This window comes from Calidris pugnax, unplaced genomic scaffold (assembly GCF_001431845.1).
Source record: "Calidris pugnax isolate Ruff unplaced genomic scaffold, ASM143184v1 scaffold262, whole genome shotgun sequence".
Taxonomy (NCBI): domain Eukaryota; kingdom Metazoa; phylum Chordata; class Aves; order Charadriiformes; family Scolopacidae; genus Calidris; species Calidris pugnax.
Genome location: NW_015091043.1, coordinates 324,845 through 345,399, shown reverse-complemented (window position 1 = coordinate 345,399; position 20,555 = coordinate 324,845). Strand labels below are relative to the sequence as shown.

The 20,555-nt window shown below is 43.9% G+C and overlaps 1 protein-coding gene across 7 annotated transcripts in view; it reads right to left on the bottom strand.

The window, feature by feature from the left end:
• Nucleotides 1-20,555, bottom strand: part of LOC106896420 (A-kinase anchor protein 2) — a 277,094-nt gene that overhangs the window by 58,746 nt on the left and 197,793 nt on the right. The window contains exon 1 of one of the 7 annotated variants that reach the window (XM_014956408.1): nucleotides 264-283. The exons of the other annotated variants lie outside the window; for them this stretch is intronic. Coding sequence (XP_014811894.1) covers nucleotides 264-281 — 18 coding nt within the window. The 5' untranslated portion in view covers nucleotides 282-283. Of the gene's footprint in view, nucleotides 1-263; nucleotides 284-20,555 lie in introns of those variants that run through there. 7 annotated transcript variants of the gene reach the window in all.

Below are 20,555 nucleotides of genomic sequence, written 5' to 3'. Positions count from 1 at the left end.
ACAGCGTGACATATGTTTGTTGTATGAATATAAATGCAGAGACACAAAAACAAACACAACATGTTTTCACAGAACTTCTTCCGACTTGTTCCCTCAAGTAACTACAATATGGAAATATACAATGAAAGGATAAACGCTACACATCCCCACAGATCCTTCATTTTCTGTGTAGGTAGCTCTGAAGCTGCCTCCCCTTCACAGCACATTCTTAAAATTACAATCTATGCTTTTTAAACAATATTATGAAAATAAATTGTTCTTACCCTCAGACCCTGCTCCATGGACAAGCAGAGGACCTGCCAGGGTGCTGTGTACCTGAACATGTTTGGCCCCTTCTGTAGACAGACTAAATAGCAAAAGGCACACAAGTCTCTCAGGTCTCCTGGTTGCTCTTCATCTGAGGGACGCTTAAATTGAGAGAAATCCTTCAGCCGTACTCTTCAAGGGGCCCCGGAGCAGACTCTAAGACAGCATTACAGCCATTCCACTTGCACCCCGAGGAACTGAATAACTAATTCAATAAGAGGCTTTTTTTTCTTGGGAAGAGCTTAGCTCAAACTCAATTAGCATAAATAGGATGATAACCTCTGAACCTCCCACTCCTCCTCTTGGAGGAGCCGATGGTGGACAGCACGTCGCGGCAGGGGTGCTCCCTCCCCTGCAAACCTGGAGTTTGTTTGTATTTCCACAGCTGGCGTTCGACTCTGCTTCACAAGTCCCGAAGCAGCTATTGGAGACTGTCTGTAGCTCTGCATTTTTTACTTTTGCTATTATCTTTTAGCCTGGCTCAAAGGAAATCCCTTTTTTCCTCCTGTCAGGAGGGCTTCCCCTTCCCTGTCTCTGCCATCCTGACCTCTACTTGGCAATCGGCATGGTTTTGCTGAATAAATTCACACAGAAGCTGCTATAAACACTCTCATGGTAAAAACACCTGTAGTAAGTAAAGTTACTGCCCTAGATGAGACAGAAAGTGAGCTCTTTGCTCCAAAATACACTGAAGTTGAGCTCTTTGCAACCTTGGAAATAATAACATGCTGCAGCCTTGCTTGTGGTGAAGTTTTCCTTAATGGATTGTCAGTTTTTCAGAGACCAAAGCCTAGTCTCCAAGAGATGAAACTGGTAAAAGAGTAAAGCTCTGTTATTTTCTACATTTTTGTTATTTTGGTGATGAACTGAAATGGTACTTCTGTACCCTACTGCTGCTCAGGAAACGGTGGGATGCTGGATGCACCCCATGGCCATGTTTTCTTCTCAAACCATCCCCCATGGAAATCCAGCCTCACAGATGAAGTAACTAACTTATCCTGGCTCTTACTTTAACTTCAGTAGAGGAAGAAGCAGTAATTTTAGATTGATATTGACTAAGTGATCCTCAATACTTTATCTCCAGTACTTGTACTGCTGCAATCCCATCCAAATTAATTTACAGGGATGCAGGAGGAACCATGCAAGACTCACCTCTACAGCTACTTCTAGCAGAGAACCGAGGTGCCTGTGCTCAGCCCTGCTCCCCCGTCAGCTCAGCCTACTGAAAATAGTCATCATGCAGTTCTGCAAGTCCCACTGAGGATAAACTGAGTGCTCTTGAATAGCTCAGAAACTGCTAGCCAAAAATACTGTGACATATCAGCCGTATTTAGGATAGATAATTACCTGTGAACAACACATTAAACGCTCTTGCATTTGAATGCTTTTATATCTTTTGCATTAAGAAATATTCATACAGGTAAACAGCTAAAAAGGCATAATCTGAACTTTTGTGACCTTGCACCCATACAAATACAAGCTACTTATTTTCTGCAGAAGTTAGCTGCCTTTTTTCCCTTCCATTTCAGGCTTTCCCCCTTCTCTTTTGAATTAAAAAACCAGGACTACTGAAACAGCCTTTCCCCATGGCCGATTTTAAATGAGAATTCACAGAGTTGCTGATGTCAGGAAATTAATGTAATCATTCCCGTGCCAAGATCAGAAAGTTAATGCAATTGTTGACATGTCTTCAGGGAGAAACAGCAAGCAAACAGATATACTAAAGGGAAGCCACAAAGAGATATGGCTCTGCCACCCAAGCAGGGGTCTATTGACACTGACGGTACGTGCAATGAATGCCCACCGCATTGAAAGCCCATTCTTCTTCCCTCTTACCAGAAATCATTAACATCAGGGGAGAGCTTTCCAGGACTCACTCAGAAGTCAAAATCTTAACCTTCACGGTGTTTCTCTCCAGTGGGTCGTTTTCAGAAGAGTTACTATTGAAATCTTCTTGGAAAAGGTAGGCAGGATTTACAGTAGCGATGCAAAATGCAGTCGGTCCTCGCAGAAGAATGCAAGGCACATACCAATAAATATCACACCCACATTTTGTGGTTTGTGTTTCTCAAGCAAGGGTCATTCAGCTTCCTCTGAGACTCTGACAGCACAGGATTTACCAGTGCTGCCTTTCTACGCCTCCTTTTATTTCCCAAGAAATACAAAGCCTTTGGATAAGGTTAAGAACTTACTCAAGCTGATGAAACCATAAAAGTTGTTTGTCTTCCAGTTGTCCATGAGTAAAGGAGATGATCATCAAAGAGATTAAATGTCCTGCTGTGAAAAATGCATGTCTAAAATACTAGACTGGAATTTATGAGATCAAATCCAATCCCAGGCTCTGACGTCTCGGGAAAAATCACTTAATCTCGCCATGCCTTTTATCAGAAAGGTGTTTACAGCATATTTTGCGAGTTGTGTGCAAAAAGTATGCTTATGAGGACACTTGCTAATCTATTTCCTTCTTTGAAGAATGCAGGAAAAACAATCTTCTACATAAAATCAGCGAGTGAGAGAAGTACCCATATTGTGTCTTTTAAATCTTGGTATTCAACAAACATACGAGGAGGAGACACACAAGATTTTCAATTTTCATTTTTCATTTTACTCCCTGTTAAAATGTTTCACTGCGGTTTTCCTGGCCTCTCAGTGCTCCACAGGAAAGGCATGCCTCATGCAGCAGAACGTATTGGAGAGAGGTGTGAGGAAGACCTTGGCTCCCCTTCCTCTGCTCACCACTTCTGACATTTGGCACCAAGTCGTCTGAAATTTCCTGAAATGCCTTTGCTTTTGTCCACGCTGTATGCAATGTGCAAACACACAACTGGTGTGAGAAATCATCCATCGCTGTGCTCTGGTTTTCCCTTACAAAGGAAGTAGTAGAAAAACTGCAGTAGTAGAAAACTGCATTCATACCTGTTCTACAGAATATAGCCCGGCTGGCACAGGACACTGCTATATATGAGCCAGAGGCTCTCTCAGTCCTGGAAATGAGCACTCATAGACTTTAAGTAATTGCAAAGTTTGGCAACAACAAAATACATTGTTTGATGATCTGAAATTTGGGCAAAAGTACTTAGGAGCCTGATGCTGTCTAGACTCAATATGTAACCTCTGAACGTCATGAGCACAATATTGCAATAACAAGAACTGCAGGACTGAAAAAGGAAGCCCAAGAATTCAGCCGGGTGAGCTCTTCAGGAAAGAGTGACAGGGATTTCCAGTATTTATTGCTTTATTATTATCATTATTACCATTACTATTATTATAGTTCTACTCTACTGCGCCTCCCTCCCTATGGCAAGAGTTCACCTACTGAAACAAAGACCTGTTTTTCCATTCCTACCTCCTGGCTCTAAAGGATTAAGCTAGAAATTTTAAAGCAGCTGTAAATTTATCCCTTTGTAATCTTGCCTCTTCTCTTCTGTTGTACATCATTTTCTTATACCTCTATTTTATATGTGACACAAAAGATCAGATTCAAAGTTGTCTCCGTCACCAGCCAACCTGTGCAAGATCTAGACAGTACATCAAAAATATGCAGTACCAGCAATATGAGAAGCCTGTCTTTTCTAATCACATATCCCAAAAGCTAAGCATATTTCCATACACAAACGAAAAAAGCTTGGAAAAAAATAGCACAGTTTTATCTGGGGCTGGATGGCAAGCCTGGAGCGTGCAAACCTGGAGAGCATCCTGTGGCTTCGTGGAAGGAAGTCAAGTTATCGTGCATGTGAACTGATGATTGGGTACTGAGCCCCAAATGTTTTTTTCTTGCTTCTTTTGTTCAGTCTAATAAAACATACCGCTTCTTTCTACAAAGCCTTATTGCCTGGTAAACCTCTGCTACTACTATTAAATGTCTGTCCTCCTAACAAAGAAGTGCTGTCTCTGGGAAGCATGGTGTGTAGTGATTACAATATCAGCTGATACGTGATGCTCCAAGGAATAATACCATAAGGAGTATTTCAAGGAAAGTTTAGGCAAGAAGTTGGTCACCACCAAATATTTTTCTCAATACTTAGAAAAGTTTATCCCATCAGGGGAAGACGCCTTTATTCTGAAAAAAAAAAGATTAAAGAAACATTTTAAAGGCTAACTAGGTGACTATAGGCTGGACTTACATTGTCTGGAAAGATTAATTCACATGAACAGCAGAAATTTGAGGACCACAATTTTCTACTTTCTGTTTGAAAGGAAAAATAATAAGAAGGGGTGTAAGAGACAGGTAGTCTGTCTAAATGCTCTGCAATGCAGCCATACATGAGTGTGACTCTTTTAACTATAATTCTCAGAAGGAATGCATGAGATAATGAAGGCCAAGATCTTATCAGTCACTGGATGCAAAACCTCCCTTGAATACGTCATTCTGTGCCCTGCATACAACTAATGATGATGCAGAGGAACAAATTCTTTTCACATCATACAGAAAATGACTTGGCTTGGCGAAGGTCTGTGAAAGCATACCAAATGGTGTCAAACAAATCCTGCGACCAAAAATGGAGGAAGAAGACATTTTGCAAGCCACAGTCTAGCTCTGGGACCTCAGCAACCTGTGCTTTTAAGGCATGGCTCAAAACAGGCGGAATTAAATGGGTATCTAAATATACAGTGCAATGAGCTTTGGACTGGGCTCATTCACTGGTATTCACATGGCTCTCCCTAAGCAGGAAATCCTGAATTCTCACTCACAGTCTTTTTAAATCAGCTCCAACTGCTGCTTACGCACCTTTTAACCTCTGAAGCACCAAAAGCCAAACACTTTTATAAGTGGGAAAGATGACAAAAATCCTGAAACAATTAGTAGAAGAGGAAACTCCCTTAAATTCTTCACTGTAACCAGGAGGTTTTTTTTATATATATAGCTTCCTAACTCAGTACCTCTGAGACCCCCAGTATGAAAAGAACAAGAGGAACACATCCGCATCAGGAGGTAGTGTGGGATGGATGTAAATTGGCTCTCCTGGCAGATACCTAATCATTCTAATGATTCTCCTTCTCAGCTTTTCTAGGGTGTCCCTCCCTAGGTAATATGCCAAACTTGTCCCTGGGCTGCCTACACAAGAGATTATGCACTAATCAGGAAAGTGCAACCTCTTGTGGTTTGGCAGAAAGTATCACAAGCACTTACATAACCCCAGTCGGGATCATGGGTAGCATCACCATGGAAAAAACAGCCTTTTCATTAGCCCCACAGCACTTACAATGGTGCTGGCACTGTGGTTTGACACTGACGCAAGGAGAACAGGCAGCCACGGTCACACGGCAGCGCAAGGCAGTCCTAAAGGAGCTGCTATAATCCTGCTCACCACTTCCCAGGTCATGCTGGTTTTGGTTGTCTGTCGGGTGATAGGGCTGAAAAATAATCTCAGTAGAAGAAAAAACAAAACCAAAAAGTGGCTCATGGCTGGCTGGATTCAGCTTCCAACTGAAAAGCTCCAAAAGTCACTCAGCATGAATTGACATGGCAGTTTCCTAGAGCACCACGTTTACCTTGGGTGGTGAGCTACCACACCAGGCCATCCCCTTCCTAATCCTGTGAAGCTTCTTCAGCTCATAGTTTGAAGTTGTGTTTGTGTACAGTTCAAATCCATGGATGTGCAGTTATCTTAGGCTCCAACGCAGAGCTGCTGCAGGAACTTTAATAAATGCATGACGTGAATAGACTGATACAAGAAGGAAACAAGATCTCCTGTGTCATCCTGTACCATCACCTGTTATGGCAGGAAAGCAAGTCAGCTTATCCTCTTCATGAACTTATTCAAGCTCTGTCTTAAAAACAGCTCTGAAAAATTTTCCCCCCACTGTTGCCATGGAACTGTTCGTCTGATGCTTAAGGGCTGGCTTCTCGTTTCTAGCCTACATCTACTAATGGCTAATTCATCCCTGTTTGTTCTTTTTCCTGTACTGACCATTTTGGTTTAGTGACCTATTGCCCTTCTTGGTGTTTCCTTCCCTGATGCATACATAAACTTCTGATATATCCCAGTCTGCATTTTTCTAGACTAAACAAGTAAAGCTCCTTTAATCTCAAAATGCGTGTCAGGCTTTCATCTCCCTGCTGTCCATGCAGACCTCCCCTCATTCCATTGCAGCGTCAAGTCGTCTTTTTGGAGCATGGGTGGCCAGAAATGCACAGGGTGTTCCAGGTACGGTCTTGCCAGTGGTGTCTACAATGCTGTTTATGTGTCCCTATCCCTTTTGGAAATGCCCTGTCTGGTACGGTAAGTAATCATGGCCTCAGAGGGGAGAAATCCTCTTTGTATGGCGACATTAAGTAAAGACAGCTCTTAGGGGACTTCTGGAGTACATATGGAAGGTCTTAAGGCAGAGAGCGTACAGACAAAGGGAGTGTGTGACACAGGAGGTGCTGGCAGTGGGGTGACAGTGCAGGAGACGCTCGCAGTTGTGCTACTCCGATCCAACAGGATTATGCCAATTAAAAGATGACAACAGCTGCAAGCAGATGGGCACTTCAAATACAGACGTTTTCTCCCAAAATTGGGAGCAGCAGGAACAGCTGTGCTGGAATGGCGATGAGCTCCTGCACCAAGAAGCACAGAAAGTATGTCGTCCTTCCCGAACCGTCTAATACCTGCTCCTCTCAGACGGGCTGACACAATTTCTTACCCTCTATTTGTCTTCCAAGCTCAAACGACACTGAGCTAATGAGTGAATGATTAAGCACCAGCCTCTGCTACTCTATGCCCTGGATACGATTACCAAAGTTACAGTGCCAAGCTAAACACTTGCAGCTCATTTCCTTTGCATGAAATGGCATCAGAAGGGAAAAACGAAACAGAGGATGCTCACGCAACCTCTTTGTTTGCAGGGGAGAAAGTTTCAACAACCCACTGGGGAGCTCGGGGGGAGAAAATCCCTTCTCTCTTCACATCGTGCTTGTTCTGATGCTTCATCTCAGAGCAGCCTGTACCACCACGGCCACAAAATCAATCATCTGTCAGACCACCCTTTCCCAGGCACCGCCCTGCCAAGCTTTATTCCATAAAGCAATAAATAATAAGTAATTATCATAAATATGGATCCAAGCCTCCCTGGATCCATCACCGGCCCTTGCTGCCTCTTGAACCAACCCCCCCCCACCAGCCCCATCCCTCCTCACAGCTTGGCCCCCCTCAACATGGCCGAGCACGGACCTGGCATGGCTGGCACGGCACCAGGCGTGGGCGAGCGGTGCTGACACTATCTGCAGGCATGCAAAGGCTCTCTGATGGGTTGATTTCTGGGCTCCGGGGCAGAGAAACCCACACTGGCCTTGTGAAGGTTTAGGAGGGTCTCGGCCCTGCTGGAACAACGCCCACGCTTTCTGCTGGGGATGGGTACGCAGGAAGATTTCTGCTCTCCTCTGCTCACCCAGGCCTCCCCCTCCCTCTTAAAACTTGTCATAAAACCTACATCTGGGTCTCATGTGCACTGACTTTCTCACTACAAGACCTCCAGGAATGGAAGGAGGGAAAAGACAAAGATGCAGTCCCAACTGGAACGTCCCAGGCAGCCCTGGCTGTGTGAAGATGTTCCTGTTCACTAGCTACATGAAGAAGTTCACCAGCCATATAGTATGGCTTTACTATAGAATCATAGAATCCCTAGGTTGGAAGGGACCTTCGAAATCATCTAGTCCAACCATCAACCTAACTCTGACAAAAAAACATCACTAAACCATGTCCCCCAGCACCATGTCAACCTGTCTTTTGAACACCTCCAGGGATGGTGCCTCAGCCACTTCCCTGGGCAGCCCATTCCAGTGCTTGATAACCCTTTCAGTGTAATAATTTTTCCTAATATCCAACGTGAAGCTTCCCTGGCACAACCTGAGACCGTTTCCTCTAGTCCTGTCGCCTGTGACCTGGGAGAAGAGACCGACCCCCACCTCTCTACAGCCTCCTTCCAGGTAGTTATTCAGGTAGGTTATTATGGCTTCTGTGTTACATTTTTTCTTTTCTCCTAGGAGAGAGGAGTAATACCCTACATATTTGTGCCAAATAACGCACTGGATCGCACAATTCATTGGAGAAGAAGCTGGCAGTGTGAAATGTTAGCCTGAAACTCATCTGCTTTCTGTTGCAGGAGGTAGGTTTTGCATCCATATACAAAAAGTATAAAGTAAATAGCCTCTAAACATAGCTTGGGTACGTCTGGGGGGCTGGGACCAGCTCGACTCAATCCAAAATCTTACAAACTTACAGTGTCAGTGTGTTTGGACAAACATCAATAGAAATCCAGCCATGTCAAATTCTTCCCTGTCATTTCAATTAATAACTATTCATTTTACTCAACTCTGGTTAAACGTTGCTCAAGGTGTGTCAGGTATTTTAGGTAGTTTTGATGAATGTTCAGTGCTGCTGTAGCCTGCCCACAGGTAATTTCTTCATTTTCTGTCAATATACAAAGTCACATCCTATTTTAAATCTCAACAGTAACAACAGCCTCCCATCATGTGCAAAACGCTCAACTGCCTCAGGGCACACTCTTTTCCTCTTATTCTTCAGTACAATGATTCTTTTCTTTTGCCGTTTAGTCCAATCCCTTTAAAAGCGGAGAAATTTTGTGGCAAGATTTGTACAAAATCTCCTCGTTTTCCATTCATTAATTAGTTATAATGAAGCACCGCTTACATATAAGCTATGAGAAGTCATTGCACTGCCTCTTGAACCCCTAGAGAAATTCATACACTGAAGCCTTCCTACTGAAAGACCTTCTCTGACAATTACTACGGATGCCTGTGCGTACACCTCCTGCTCCCATCCGCTGGCAGAGGTTGTGAGACCGTGGCCTCTGTTTAGCACTAATACCTAGCTTCACCCACTTACAGTGTTTCCAACGTGCAGCACAATCTGAATTTTCCTTATGGCAACTGAAGTTTCCTCCTTCTGGCATCAATTGTGCTTAACGAGCGCCTGCCCAGAGCAGAGGGAGGCTGAGCTAGTCAGAGCCTTCTCTTACCCCAGATTTCAAGGCTGTAGGGCACAATTATGGGAAATAACCTTTGCAGGGGGAGAGGAGGAGGCAGGAGACTGCTTTTGTGCACACACCCAGGAACACACAGATGTCTGTGCATGCTCACACACACACACATGTGTGTATGTCTGTATTGGTGCACATGGAGATGTACTCCCGCTGTGCGTGTCCACAACCAGATTTCTGGTGTGGCAGCATGCACTTGTTGTTGACAATAACTTCATGTTGCTTGCACAAAATTTCTCTTTGTCCTGCCAGGAGAGATAAGGGTTGCTATTGCACAAGAGTCTCACTTAAGATACGGAGCATTTTCATGGATGAAAGCACTCCAGGTACTGCCCACTGCCAGGAGACCCAGCAGCGGGACTAATTCCCTGACTAATGCCCACACCATGATGCCTTTCCAGCATCATTTGCTACATGCTGCTTCTTTTTGCTCGCGCTGAGTAGCCACAATGCATTAAGACAAAATAACTGCTACTGGTATTTAACTGGTAGACATATGGTTATTGCAGCAGCTCCTGCATCCGTCTGGCTGGGTGTGCTGTATGGATCATAGCAGCAGCTATTCATTACACAGCCACAAAAGCTCCTTTGGCTCAAGATACTGAGACCAGCTGTGCCTTCCATAGATGACTGTTATGGCTGGAACACTGTCATTTGAGCACACGTGAAGGGAGACGCTGATAAATTAAAATCCCAGATTCAGTTCAAGAGGTTGCTTCTGTGCGTGCAACAGTTTTGGGCTGAGGTTTGCAGGCCTCTTTTATCACTGCTCGCAGCTGCCATTCGCAGTGATGGGCATAACACAGAAAGAAGGAAGATCTGCTCGATTGGAGCAATTCAGAGAGAGAGACTGATCTTATCTATCTCTCACAGCCAGCCACCAACATTCAGCTAGGATCCAAACTTCCCAGAACAGGGTGGTGCTCTATATGAAGAGACACCCTTGTCCTTCACTTCAAGGCATTTTCAAGTGTAAACAACTGCTACAGAACCAATCCATTAAAGTCAAGATTCCTGCAGCTGATGGTTCAGCTAGCAGTACACGCTCATTCAAAACCAAGCACATGAATTTTAAAATCTGGTAGCTGATACAATAATCATAAAGCATAGATAAAGTATGAGGTATGTGATCTGGTTTTGGATTGGAAGGTTACAAAGGGGGGGGGGGAAAGGTCAATTCACTGATTTATCTTCCTTAATTTTAAATGCAACACTGCAGTTTTGTCAGTTAGCCTGTGTCAGAGACACTCCTGCCCTGGTGCAGCGCTTGTGTGCTCCTACTACTCTTGCTGTCGGCAAGGAAATCAAAACACAAACACTCGTCTTTCTGACTTGTGTAACTTGCAAACAAAAATGAAGGGCAGGTGAGAGCTGAAGTTGCAGGGAAACAGATGCTTTGACTCACTGGAGCGCCTCTGGATGCAACTGCTGGCCGCGGGCAGCAGCCCACCTCTTCGAGTCAGCAGCAACATTTGAAAGGAAACCCTGACGCTGTTTGATTAGTATTGTTTAAGAGTGCCTCGTCAAGCCAGAAAGGAAGCAGTCGTTTGGTTTCTAAGGAGCACCACCAAAAAAATACCACCAAAACAAGATAAACGTAGGAGCCTGAACAAGTTTCTCAGCACGCAACTCCACCTAGGAATTTCTCTTACGAAATCGGGCTCTCCTGTGCTTCCAGGTCCACCCACTGGGAGAGACCCACCTTGAGGAGCACGCTTCCACTGCTGGAAGTGTTAATGGGCTTTGTGGAGGTCCGTGTGGCTTGATACTTACTGTAAAGCCTTCACACCAGGCTTGGATGCCCAGATGGGGCCTGAGCCAGCCCTTGGAAGCTAGGACAAGGCCGAGTGACCTTGGAGGCAGGAAGCCTGTCCCTCAATGAGGTTTATCTGAAGAGCCCTCCTCACCCTCCTGTGCTCCATGGGCACTGTTCCAGAGGGCTGGGTGGGAAGAAGGCACGAACAGCCCGGGGCTGAGGTGTGCCAAGCCCACCTAATGGCTATCCCAAGGGCACAGCAACACTTTCACACCCTCTCCTGCTCACCCACCACTGTTCCCTGCCTGGAGGTCACAGACTTCCCTCCGTGCTCCTTCTAGACTGCTTTCAGCAAGGTATTCTCCATGAAGCACATCTCATTAGCGATGCTGCTTGCAGCCCAGGAGAGACACAATTTTTTTGTTGGTTAGCTGACCCTGATGGAAGCAGATCCACAGAAATCAGTTGCCATGCATAGCACAAGTTACCAACACCAGCCTGTGAACAAGACAGCAAACAGCAAGTAGTGCGGAACCACCTGCATCTTCAGAAGCAGTAAAATTACCTTCCTGACACCATCTCCCCTCTCTGAACATGGCATTTCCCAGCTTTTGCTGTTTCTCCAATGGTTTCTCCCTTAATTTGGGAAACAAGCCTATTCCTGAAAGGCCATCCAACCCCATATTATGTACTCTAAAAGCTTCAGACAGAGACCATGCCCAAAAGGTTTTTGTGGATCCCTTTTCAATTTGTATTTATTCTTTACATGCTTGTGGCTTGGTTTTAATGGTGCTTTTACTCCTGCGCCTTTCGTATCAAGTGTGGCAAAGGAAAGCCAAGGTCAGTGCAAGGCTTCTTTGTACAGTTAATTGAAACACTTTTCTATTACACTCAAGCAATAAAGTGGCTGCCTTCAAATGGTGCTGGTTAGAAAAAGCAAGAAACAGAGACACATGAAGCAAATTCATTGTTTGTATTTCTCCTGGAGTACCTCTCCATGGCTGTCATTGAACCTCATTACTTCCTTATTTCTAGTAGGTTAAGCATGGAAATCTTCCTGGAAAGGAATTAATTCTTCCTGGAAAGATTCTTAAATGGCTTCTTGAAAACCTCCTCTGAGGTTCACACCTTACACCAGGGGAGAACAATTTCAAGGGTCTGGGATGCTGTGGGCATGCTGGTAGCACCCTTCCCTGCTTCCCTCTGGAGCTCCCCATTAACTGGTGGAGGCAAGTGGAGCATCACAGGTGTGGAAGAGCAAAAAGAGAACAGACACAGTAAGATCCCTTCAGAGATGAAGGCTGATGTTAAGATTGTAGAGGTTGCACAAACAGGGAAGAAGGAAGCAAGGTGACTAATTAACAGATGGTATTCATAACATTCAGTTTTGTCACCATGTGTACTCTTCACTAAGATAGTAAAGAACGCTAGACAGTTGAAGATAAGCAATTTGCCATTGTGCAATTCAAGTGAAAACCAAACAAAAAGTGGGGAATGTATCCCACTTTATGTTTCTTGGCTGAGCGTTATCTTTTGTGAGTTTTTAAAATTTTTCTGACAGTCCCGCTGCGGTTTTTCCTGATAGTTCCTGGAGCTGAAGAGACAATTATGGCCATAAGGAAGAGAAATTGAGGACATATCAGCACAAATGCTTACTCTGAAGGATACTAATGAAGGGTAAGCTATTGTTCCTGGCCTTCATACACGTTAGTGGGGAAAAAAATCCTAGAAAATACCTTCTTGCTTATAATAGACTCTTGAATTTCCCCCTGAAGTACCAGATTAGATTATTAGCGTAATTAGGTTATACACTGTATTGCTGTGCAGCTGGAACAGCTTGGCGCCCTTTCCTCTCATTGAAGAGCATTGTTCACAACTCGGTATGGCACCACTTCCAGCAAGGCCACCATTTTGGGGTATCCCGGTTCTTTTTGGGGGATGCCTGAGCACTGGAAAGGGTTCAGGGAAGATTCAACCGAGCTGGTGCAAATGCTGAACGCATCCATGCCATGGGCAGACTGGGCACTGCCCAGGTCACTGAACGAGGTGGGAGGATGTGCTGTTCACAGGCAGGGATTGCACTCAGGGGCAAAGCCTTTTAGGAAGTATATACATTTTGGGGAGCATTCGGGAGGGATGTTCCAGCCCCGTGTTTCTCATATCCTCTGCTGCCTGGTGCTATTCAGTACACAAATAATGGCAGGCTCTTGTGCAGCTGCTCTGTGGTTAAGGATGGCCTGGGGGCATCATGCTACAAAGGGCAGGGACTCGTGAAATGCTTTACAAGCAGCTCAGCCACCTGTTTAGGAGAGGCAGTAGATACTTGAAATTCTAACCTACCGGCCACATAACCTACAGTAAGTCCTCCAGTTCTTCCCTTTAGTTATCACACCATTGTTACCTCTTCACAACTGGCTTATCAGGATGAAGGGCTTGGACAGCACTTCATGGCACTTGATAATGACTATTATCACCCGACCTCGAGCACAACCAGGTCTGTTTGATGAGTCAAAATGAAAGAAGGCTATTCTCTTTCACTCTAGAGGACAATTACCAAAGAAATATTCAGGCAAAGGGAAGACTGGCAGTTTGCACTGCACGAAGGTGCAGGACTCTGTCCTGTGTTGACAGGCAGCAGCTGGAGGTGTTGTTATTCCTCTTGGCAGCCAAGCTAAATTGTGAGGAAGCACAGGGATTTGCCCCAATTTAAGCAGGAATGGCTGGGTGCATCTGGTGTGCCGGAGACCCGTTCTAGGGAGAAACACGAAATGCTGTGCCCGAGGAGTCCCAGCCAAGCCTGCTGAGAACCTGTTGGCCCATCCCCATTTTTCTCATTCTTTGCTGCTCTCCCTTACGAGGCCCATTAATCCCTCTGATTTCGCTGGCCTTTTCTCACTGCTCAGGCAAAGGTCTCTGCCAGAGGTAAGAGATGCTGCCTGGTATAGCTTAGAAGCACCATGGGAGGAATCCTTTTCAGAAGCACCAACATCAGCCAGTCTTGCCTAAGCCATTAATGACAGTTTATCCCATCAAAACCGGGTGCAGAGCTTCACCTGGCTCCAGGGGGAACACAGCAAAGGCACTGCTGGGGTGTTCAAGCCCCTTTGCTAAACCCACGCCCCATTTTATGCAGGAGAAACAGGCAAAGGCAGGATGAATTCCATAGTGCTGGTGGCATTCCTGGGGCAGATCCACCCCGTGTTCTTTCCATGTGAAATAAAACACCCTGAAGTGAGATCCTAAAAGCCCTGCCTGAAGATCTACCAGATAAAGCAAGAGAGGGTGCAAGTAGCAACCCTACCTCCCCTTGCCTGCCTGAAGTCCTGGGGGATGCTGGTTTGTTACCAGTATGAGGGGTTGCCCTTGTTAAATAACAGCATGCACACACGTGTCGCTGTCTAGGTTTGTCCTTCCTCCCCACACCACCTCCTCATCCGAAATGCAGTTGTTGTGTGTATTGAATTCTCCCCAAAGGGTGCACCGTGTAGAACTGCTAGCCCTTCCCTCCTCAACCCACAGGTGTGCGACCGACCTGTGTGGCTGCCTCCAAGGTCAAAAGAAACTGGGGAAGCCTTTTTAAAGTGTTATTAAGGCATTTTAATAGGTTAATTACAAAGTAAGTGTATGTCGACACAAAAAGGCTGTTCTTAGTGACAACTGCTCTACTATTCACTGCTCTCGCGCTGCATTTCACCTTCAGCATCCTCTATGATTCCTTAAGCTCCGTTAAAAGAGTTTAATATGCATATATTACAGTTATATTAGTCAAAAAGCACATTTTTCATATGCATATGCTGTTCTAAAAAACTATATATTCAAGAGGGTGAATGGTATGAAAGGAGAAGGGGACGTTCTTGAAAGATTATGTCAAGTAATGTATGAGACAAAAGTTGTTACTTAAAAGAGTAACTGTGTGCATAAAATCTGAATTGTGACTTTGTTTATATTAAGCTCAGTCATGGACACAGTGCAAAAGATAATCTAGGAAAAGGATGGGTCTTCTTGAAGCCATTACTTCTTTGAAGACAGAGAACAGTATGACTAAAATGAAGTGATTCTGCAAAAAACCATTTATGCATATTTCCAGACATGGCCAGGATCTTAAATCAGTTAAATTAAAAAGCCTAAATGACAAGGTTCACTATTTCTTACATACTTGACAGTTGTGCTAGAAAAATACTTTCTAATTCGTTATTTTTTTCTCTCTTCCTTTCTTGGAGAGAAATATATAATACTTAGATCTAAGAAAATTTCATCTAATTTTCTCTTTTCCACACTTCCAGTCCCTATATTAGCAACAGTGCCTTAGGAGAAGCAAGTGAAGTGTAAATCTAAAAAAGACCAGAGAAATCTTCTGCCTGTCCTTGAAGTGCAATGCTGATCCTGCCCGCCTGCCCAAGCGTTTTCATCCCCTCTTTCTGAAGCTGAAGCTGACAGTGATATGGAACAACCGACTGACTTTTTTTCCTCTCTCCTTATTTTCCCCCTTGCTCATTTTACAATTTCCGTCTCCCTTAAACTATATATTTTGATGGTGCTGTGTCTGCTTCAAAGCAAACACCACTTGGAATGGCAAGGGAAGCAAAAGCGAGAGAGCGAAGCACAGCCCCACCTCCCAGTGCATGGGGTGGGAGACAGGAACAGTCTAAATCTTTGTGTCCAAGAAGAACATCCGCAAGGACAGACTCTGATCTATATTCCTCAAAATGTCTCCCTTGCTTTGAAGGTCCTTTCGACAAGGCACAGGTAATCAAGGAGCCTCTGAAAATTCCACGCTTCAGTGCTGGTATGTGAAGAGCTTTTGCAAATGATTTTGTTATTTCTTCTGGCATGCCTGTATTAAAATCCTTTATCTGGAAGGAGGTAAGCTATCTTTTAATACACATTTAAATCTTGCATAACAAGGGACACATATATGTCTCCTGTCCAGAAGGAAGCAAGGAGCTCAGCTCTGACTTGTACTAGCTGATACGCAGGCAGGCACTTGCGAATACCTCCTCCCTCTAGGATAATGAGATAAAGGAACCATTTGCTCCCTGATTTTCTATGCAGTGATTTTCAATGGAAAAGTGCTTTTGCAAATCTGTAAATGAACCACAATCTTGAAATGCAAAAAGGTGTGCTCTGTGCTGAGGACAAAGGCTGAAATGAAAGGCTGGCTGTGATCTAGATGCATTGCTTGAAAGATCCCTGGAGAGGACCATCCTATATGAATTAAAAGTCTGGTCATTTGGTTGGATAACTTAGCATGGTAGTTTTGTGCTTTATCTTAGCTTATTCCAGAGTCAGATAAACTACAGTAAAACAAAAAAATATATGGACTATTACAGGAAGCTAAAGATGTTAATGGAAGAGCTTTCAGAGGATTAAAAGGCTGCATCAAGCCATCCAGACAACCTTCTGCCTCTCCTTTGCTTGAACCCTCTGACAGCAATTGAAAGTATTTTTAAAGTTTCCAGTATTTCAGTGTCTGATTGGCAGCATCGTTCTTGCCTGTTTGATCTTCACTAGACATGGTAATGTGATCCTCACTAAAAGGGATCCTCTGAATGTGGCAACACAATATTTAACTCCAGTGTTAGCCAAATTCAGCAAACTTCTTGTTGGATGAAGCACTGGTAGCAAGTTGGCTTCCTCCCAGAGCTCTCTAGAACACCACCAATCCCTCTGTCTTTCTGGAAAAGGAAGCCAAAAGACACCCATTCCCCAATTTGCAAAAAGCACTGTTCCCACCAGCCCATCAGGTCTCAGACCAAATTTGCTTGACAGACTATCTCAAGTATATATACCCTGATGTGTCTTGCATTGCTTAAGTTATTGTCGTACTATGAATCTTAGACCTGGCAGTTCCTTTCATCTCCTCTAGACCCCATTATCACTGTAACTTATTTTATGCTGCCTCTCACACACTGAACAATCCTGCAGTGACACACAATAACCACAACACTCTCCACTTCAAAAACTCCTCGAAATTTCCAGTTAGGCCTGCCACAACAGACCCCCATTCCACCAAAGCAACGAGCAAAGAAAACCCATTTCTATGATGGCCATTTGAAATAGAGAGGTGTTTCACTGATGTTTCTGCCTGTTCTGTAAATCTTTAGTGCTAGTAAGCACCACACCATGGTGATCAGACATATTTTCCGATGTTCCGTCTGGGAAGCAGCTGCAATGTACCTATGCACCATGGAAACACGCAAAATACAACCTTTAGTCTCAGTTGGCTCTGAACCCTCCTCACTTACAAGCCCAGAATAGTATGCATCACATAACGTGAACACTGCCATGCAAAGGGGATGTGTATTTGCTCATACAACAAAGGACATCTACATTTTGGTGACGTGATGGACAGACTTCCAGTTATGTGGCAGGATACAAACCTCTTGTGGTTAACAATAAGCTGCTCATCTCAATTAACTTTTCTCACCTCTTCTTGTTGTATTCTTACCCCTGTCACGTTTTGGATGCGTATCTGGGCATGTGAAAGACCACAGAAGCACCTCCTGTCACCTAACTCACAAGACTGAAGGGGCAGACATGCACATAGAACGGAGGGATGGGATCCCTGCATTTTGCTGGATGGCCAGTGTGCTTTGAGACGTTTGACAGGGGAAGTCTGTGGTCCCCCTGGGTGGCAGGGTGCAGACTGCCAGAGCCAAAAACCCATTTGAAGGGGAGATGTTGGCTGTACAGTGCCATGAGTGCCTCCAAAGGAGGCATCACACCCCACTCTTTCTTGAGCCACCTGGACTCGAGGGCCAATCTTGACTACTCCCCCTGGTGAATCAGAAACTCACTTGACCTGCCGTGAAGCCCATCTTTTGCAGAAAGGGGAAAGGATCAGCTGAAGGCTAAGTACACTATACTAGCAACTGTTCTGTTGATGGCATTTAGTCAACACTGAATTTGTAAGAGATTTAAGGGCCCTTTCAGGACTGCTCCCCTCCCATGGAAGAAGGCACCAGGAAAGCACTGCTCATGGTCTGCAAGAACAGGTGTTGTATTTGTTGAAAACAACTCAAAGGCAAAAGATCCATTAACATTCTTGAACAAATCCAACAATTTGCTCCAGCTTACAAAACTGGACTTACAAAACCCTTCTGAAAAAAAAATATAAATAAAGCAACCCAACACCACACTCAATTAAATCCTGACTAAGGAGATATTTCCATTGCTGCCTTTTTTGAGTGATGTAAGAATAACAGAACATTGAACAATTTAATGGACTTTACAATTTGTAGGTGTAAATTTAGTGTAAGAATCAGGTAATAAATCCTGGGGGTGCCCAGACAGAAACTAAGAAAACATGTTCCACATGAAGAATTTGAACTTACCTGCTATGACAACATGCATGAGGTTTTATCTTTAAGGTCAACTCAACGACAAGTCACTACTTTCTATTTGAAAATACCCTGTTTGTTCCTAACAAAGAAAGAACTAAAATCTTCTGCAAGACATATGCTTTTAGCATGGCTTAAATTAGAGGAAAATCTTCATGTGCATCAGGACTACTTCACAAACACCCAGAAATCAACAGTGTCAATGGTCTCTGTATGGCCAGGTTTAGCCCTCCAAAACCAAACTGTGCAGCTCTGAAGTATGCTAATAAAAACTGAGAATGCTGCATGCAAAAGCAGAAGATGATTCAGAAGCTGTAAAGGTAATACTGTGGAATAAAACTGGGTTTATAATATTAAATATATGCACCCAAATGATTAGTGGAAAACCCAAAGGCAAAACATTTTGTCTTGACCTATTTTTGTTCTCAAATGTATTTCAAGAACTCCTTCTGGCTGTATCTTTAAGTAAATTTGGAGATCTTAGACATATGCCATAGCTCTGGGTCTCCTATTTCAAAGAACAATAAAAAATGTGCATGACAGGACTTCTGCTGAAAGTACCCCAACAGCAATTCCCACCTCTAAATGGTGCATAATACTGTATTTTAACAAAGCTTTCCCCACGGATTGAATAAGACAGAGGTAATGAGCAGGAATTATTTGGAAGCTCTGTCTCATTGCCTAAACATAATGATAATATTTTGCTGCTAAATTCTGCTCCATAAGCACATGGAAAATCTCCAGTGCATGTTCATCATTTGCCTTATGTGACAAGTTGCCCTCAGTTCATGTATCCTTGAATCAGGAGCATGGTGAGATTTTATCTGTTTGAGGGACACTTGTAACACAAGACAAACTAGTAGTTCACTAAAAGAATGCAAAGAAGGTTAAAAGTACTTTGTGCACACCTGGCTAACTTAGAATTCTTCATGAAAAATTTTAGGTTTTCCTTCATTTCAGACTGTGGTCACTGGCTTTGCAGCATTTTTCCCTAGTCCGGATTTACAGTCATGACTCCGCCAAAAGGCTCCCACGTTGCTGGAGGCTCTTCAGTTGCTGATGGACATAGATACCTTAGTTATTTTGAGGCCCTCAGGTATGTTAGATGCCAGACTTGTCTCTTCTAAACCTGCTGTGCAAAGCCTGTGAATCACGTTTCTTGGGGTCTCCCACTGCATAGGAGGCTATCTGGGGGTGGGGTGGGAAGGACCGTGCTGTGTCTCACTCTCTGCAAGCTCTGAGAAACACCAGCAAGCTCAGATATGGTCTGCCTGCAATTAAAAGATTAGCCATCATGGTCAGTGACTTTTCTTGCTCAGGTCAGATTCTGCAGTAGATGATATTAGGCTAATTACAGCAATATATAATTACAGCTGCACGCCAAGTTGGCTGAACGTAAACTCTTGCTGCTGCAGCGTCTCTTCTGTATCTGTGTGTTTTGTAAACTCCAACCAAGCCATTAACCATAGAAAAGATAGGCTGATAAGAAACCCCACGGTAACTCACGTGGGATTTCCATCATAAAATATACAGTGCCCTGCAAACATCTGAACACACCGAGATGAGAGCCTCTATTGCTTGATTAGTAAGAACAGGTTTGCAGCTGGGACTGCTGGAAAACGAGGCATGACTCAGCAATTACTTATTTTCTCCCCCCATCAACTCTGTGTTCATTTAAGTTCTTTAAGAACTGCCTTGAATTTGGGTGAAGAAGGAGGTATAGGGAATTTAGATTAGTAAGACCACAAATGGCATCTGGAACAGTCACAGCAGTGATAACTAAATGAAAAACATAATCTTACTTTAATAATCTCCAAGCCACAAAAGGCACCCAGTTAGCAGAGTTTTTCATTTAGTTCTTGCTACTGAATTTAAAGTGGGATACACAAAAAAACCATTTGTTCTTGCTGTTGCAGAACCTCATGGATCAGATTTTGGTTTTTAAAAATGAAAACTGAAGTGTCTATCATCATGCTTCCTCCCTAACCAAACTCCTGAAGTTGATAACGTTCAGACAGACATCAATTATTTTTACTTACTTCATTATCAAAGTAATTTACAAACTATTTGAGACTTGCAAGGACTAAGAGATTGGGATGTTGCTATACAAGTAAATCACATTGTGAACCAATGTGTTTCTTAATTTTGCCAGAGTCCCTGAGAAAAAG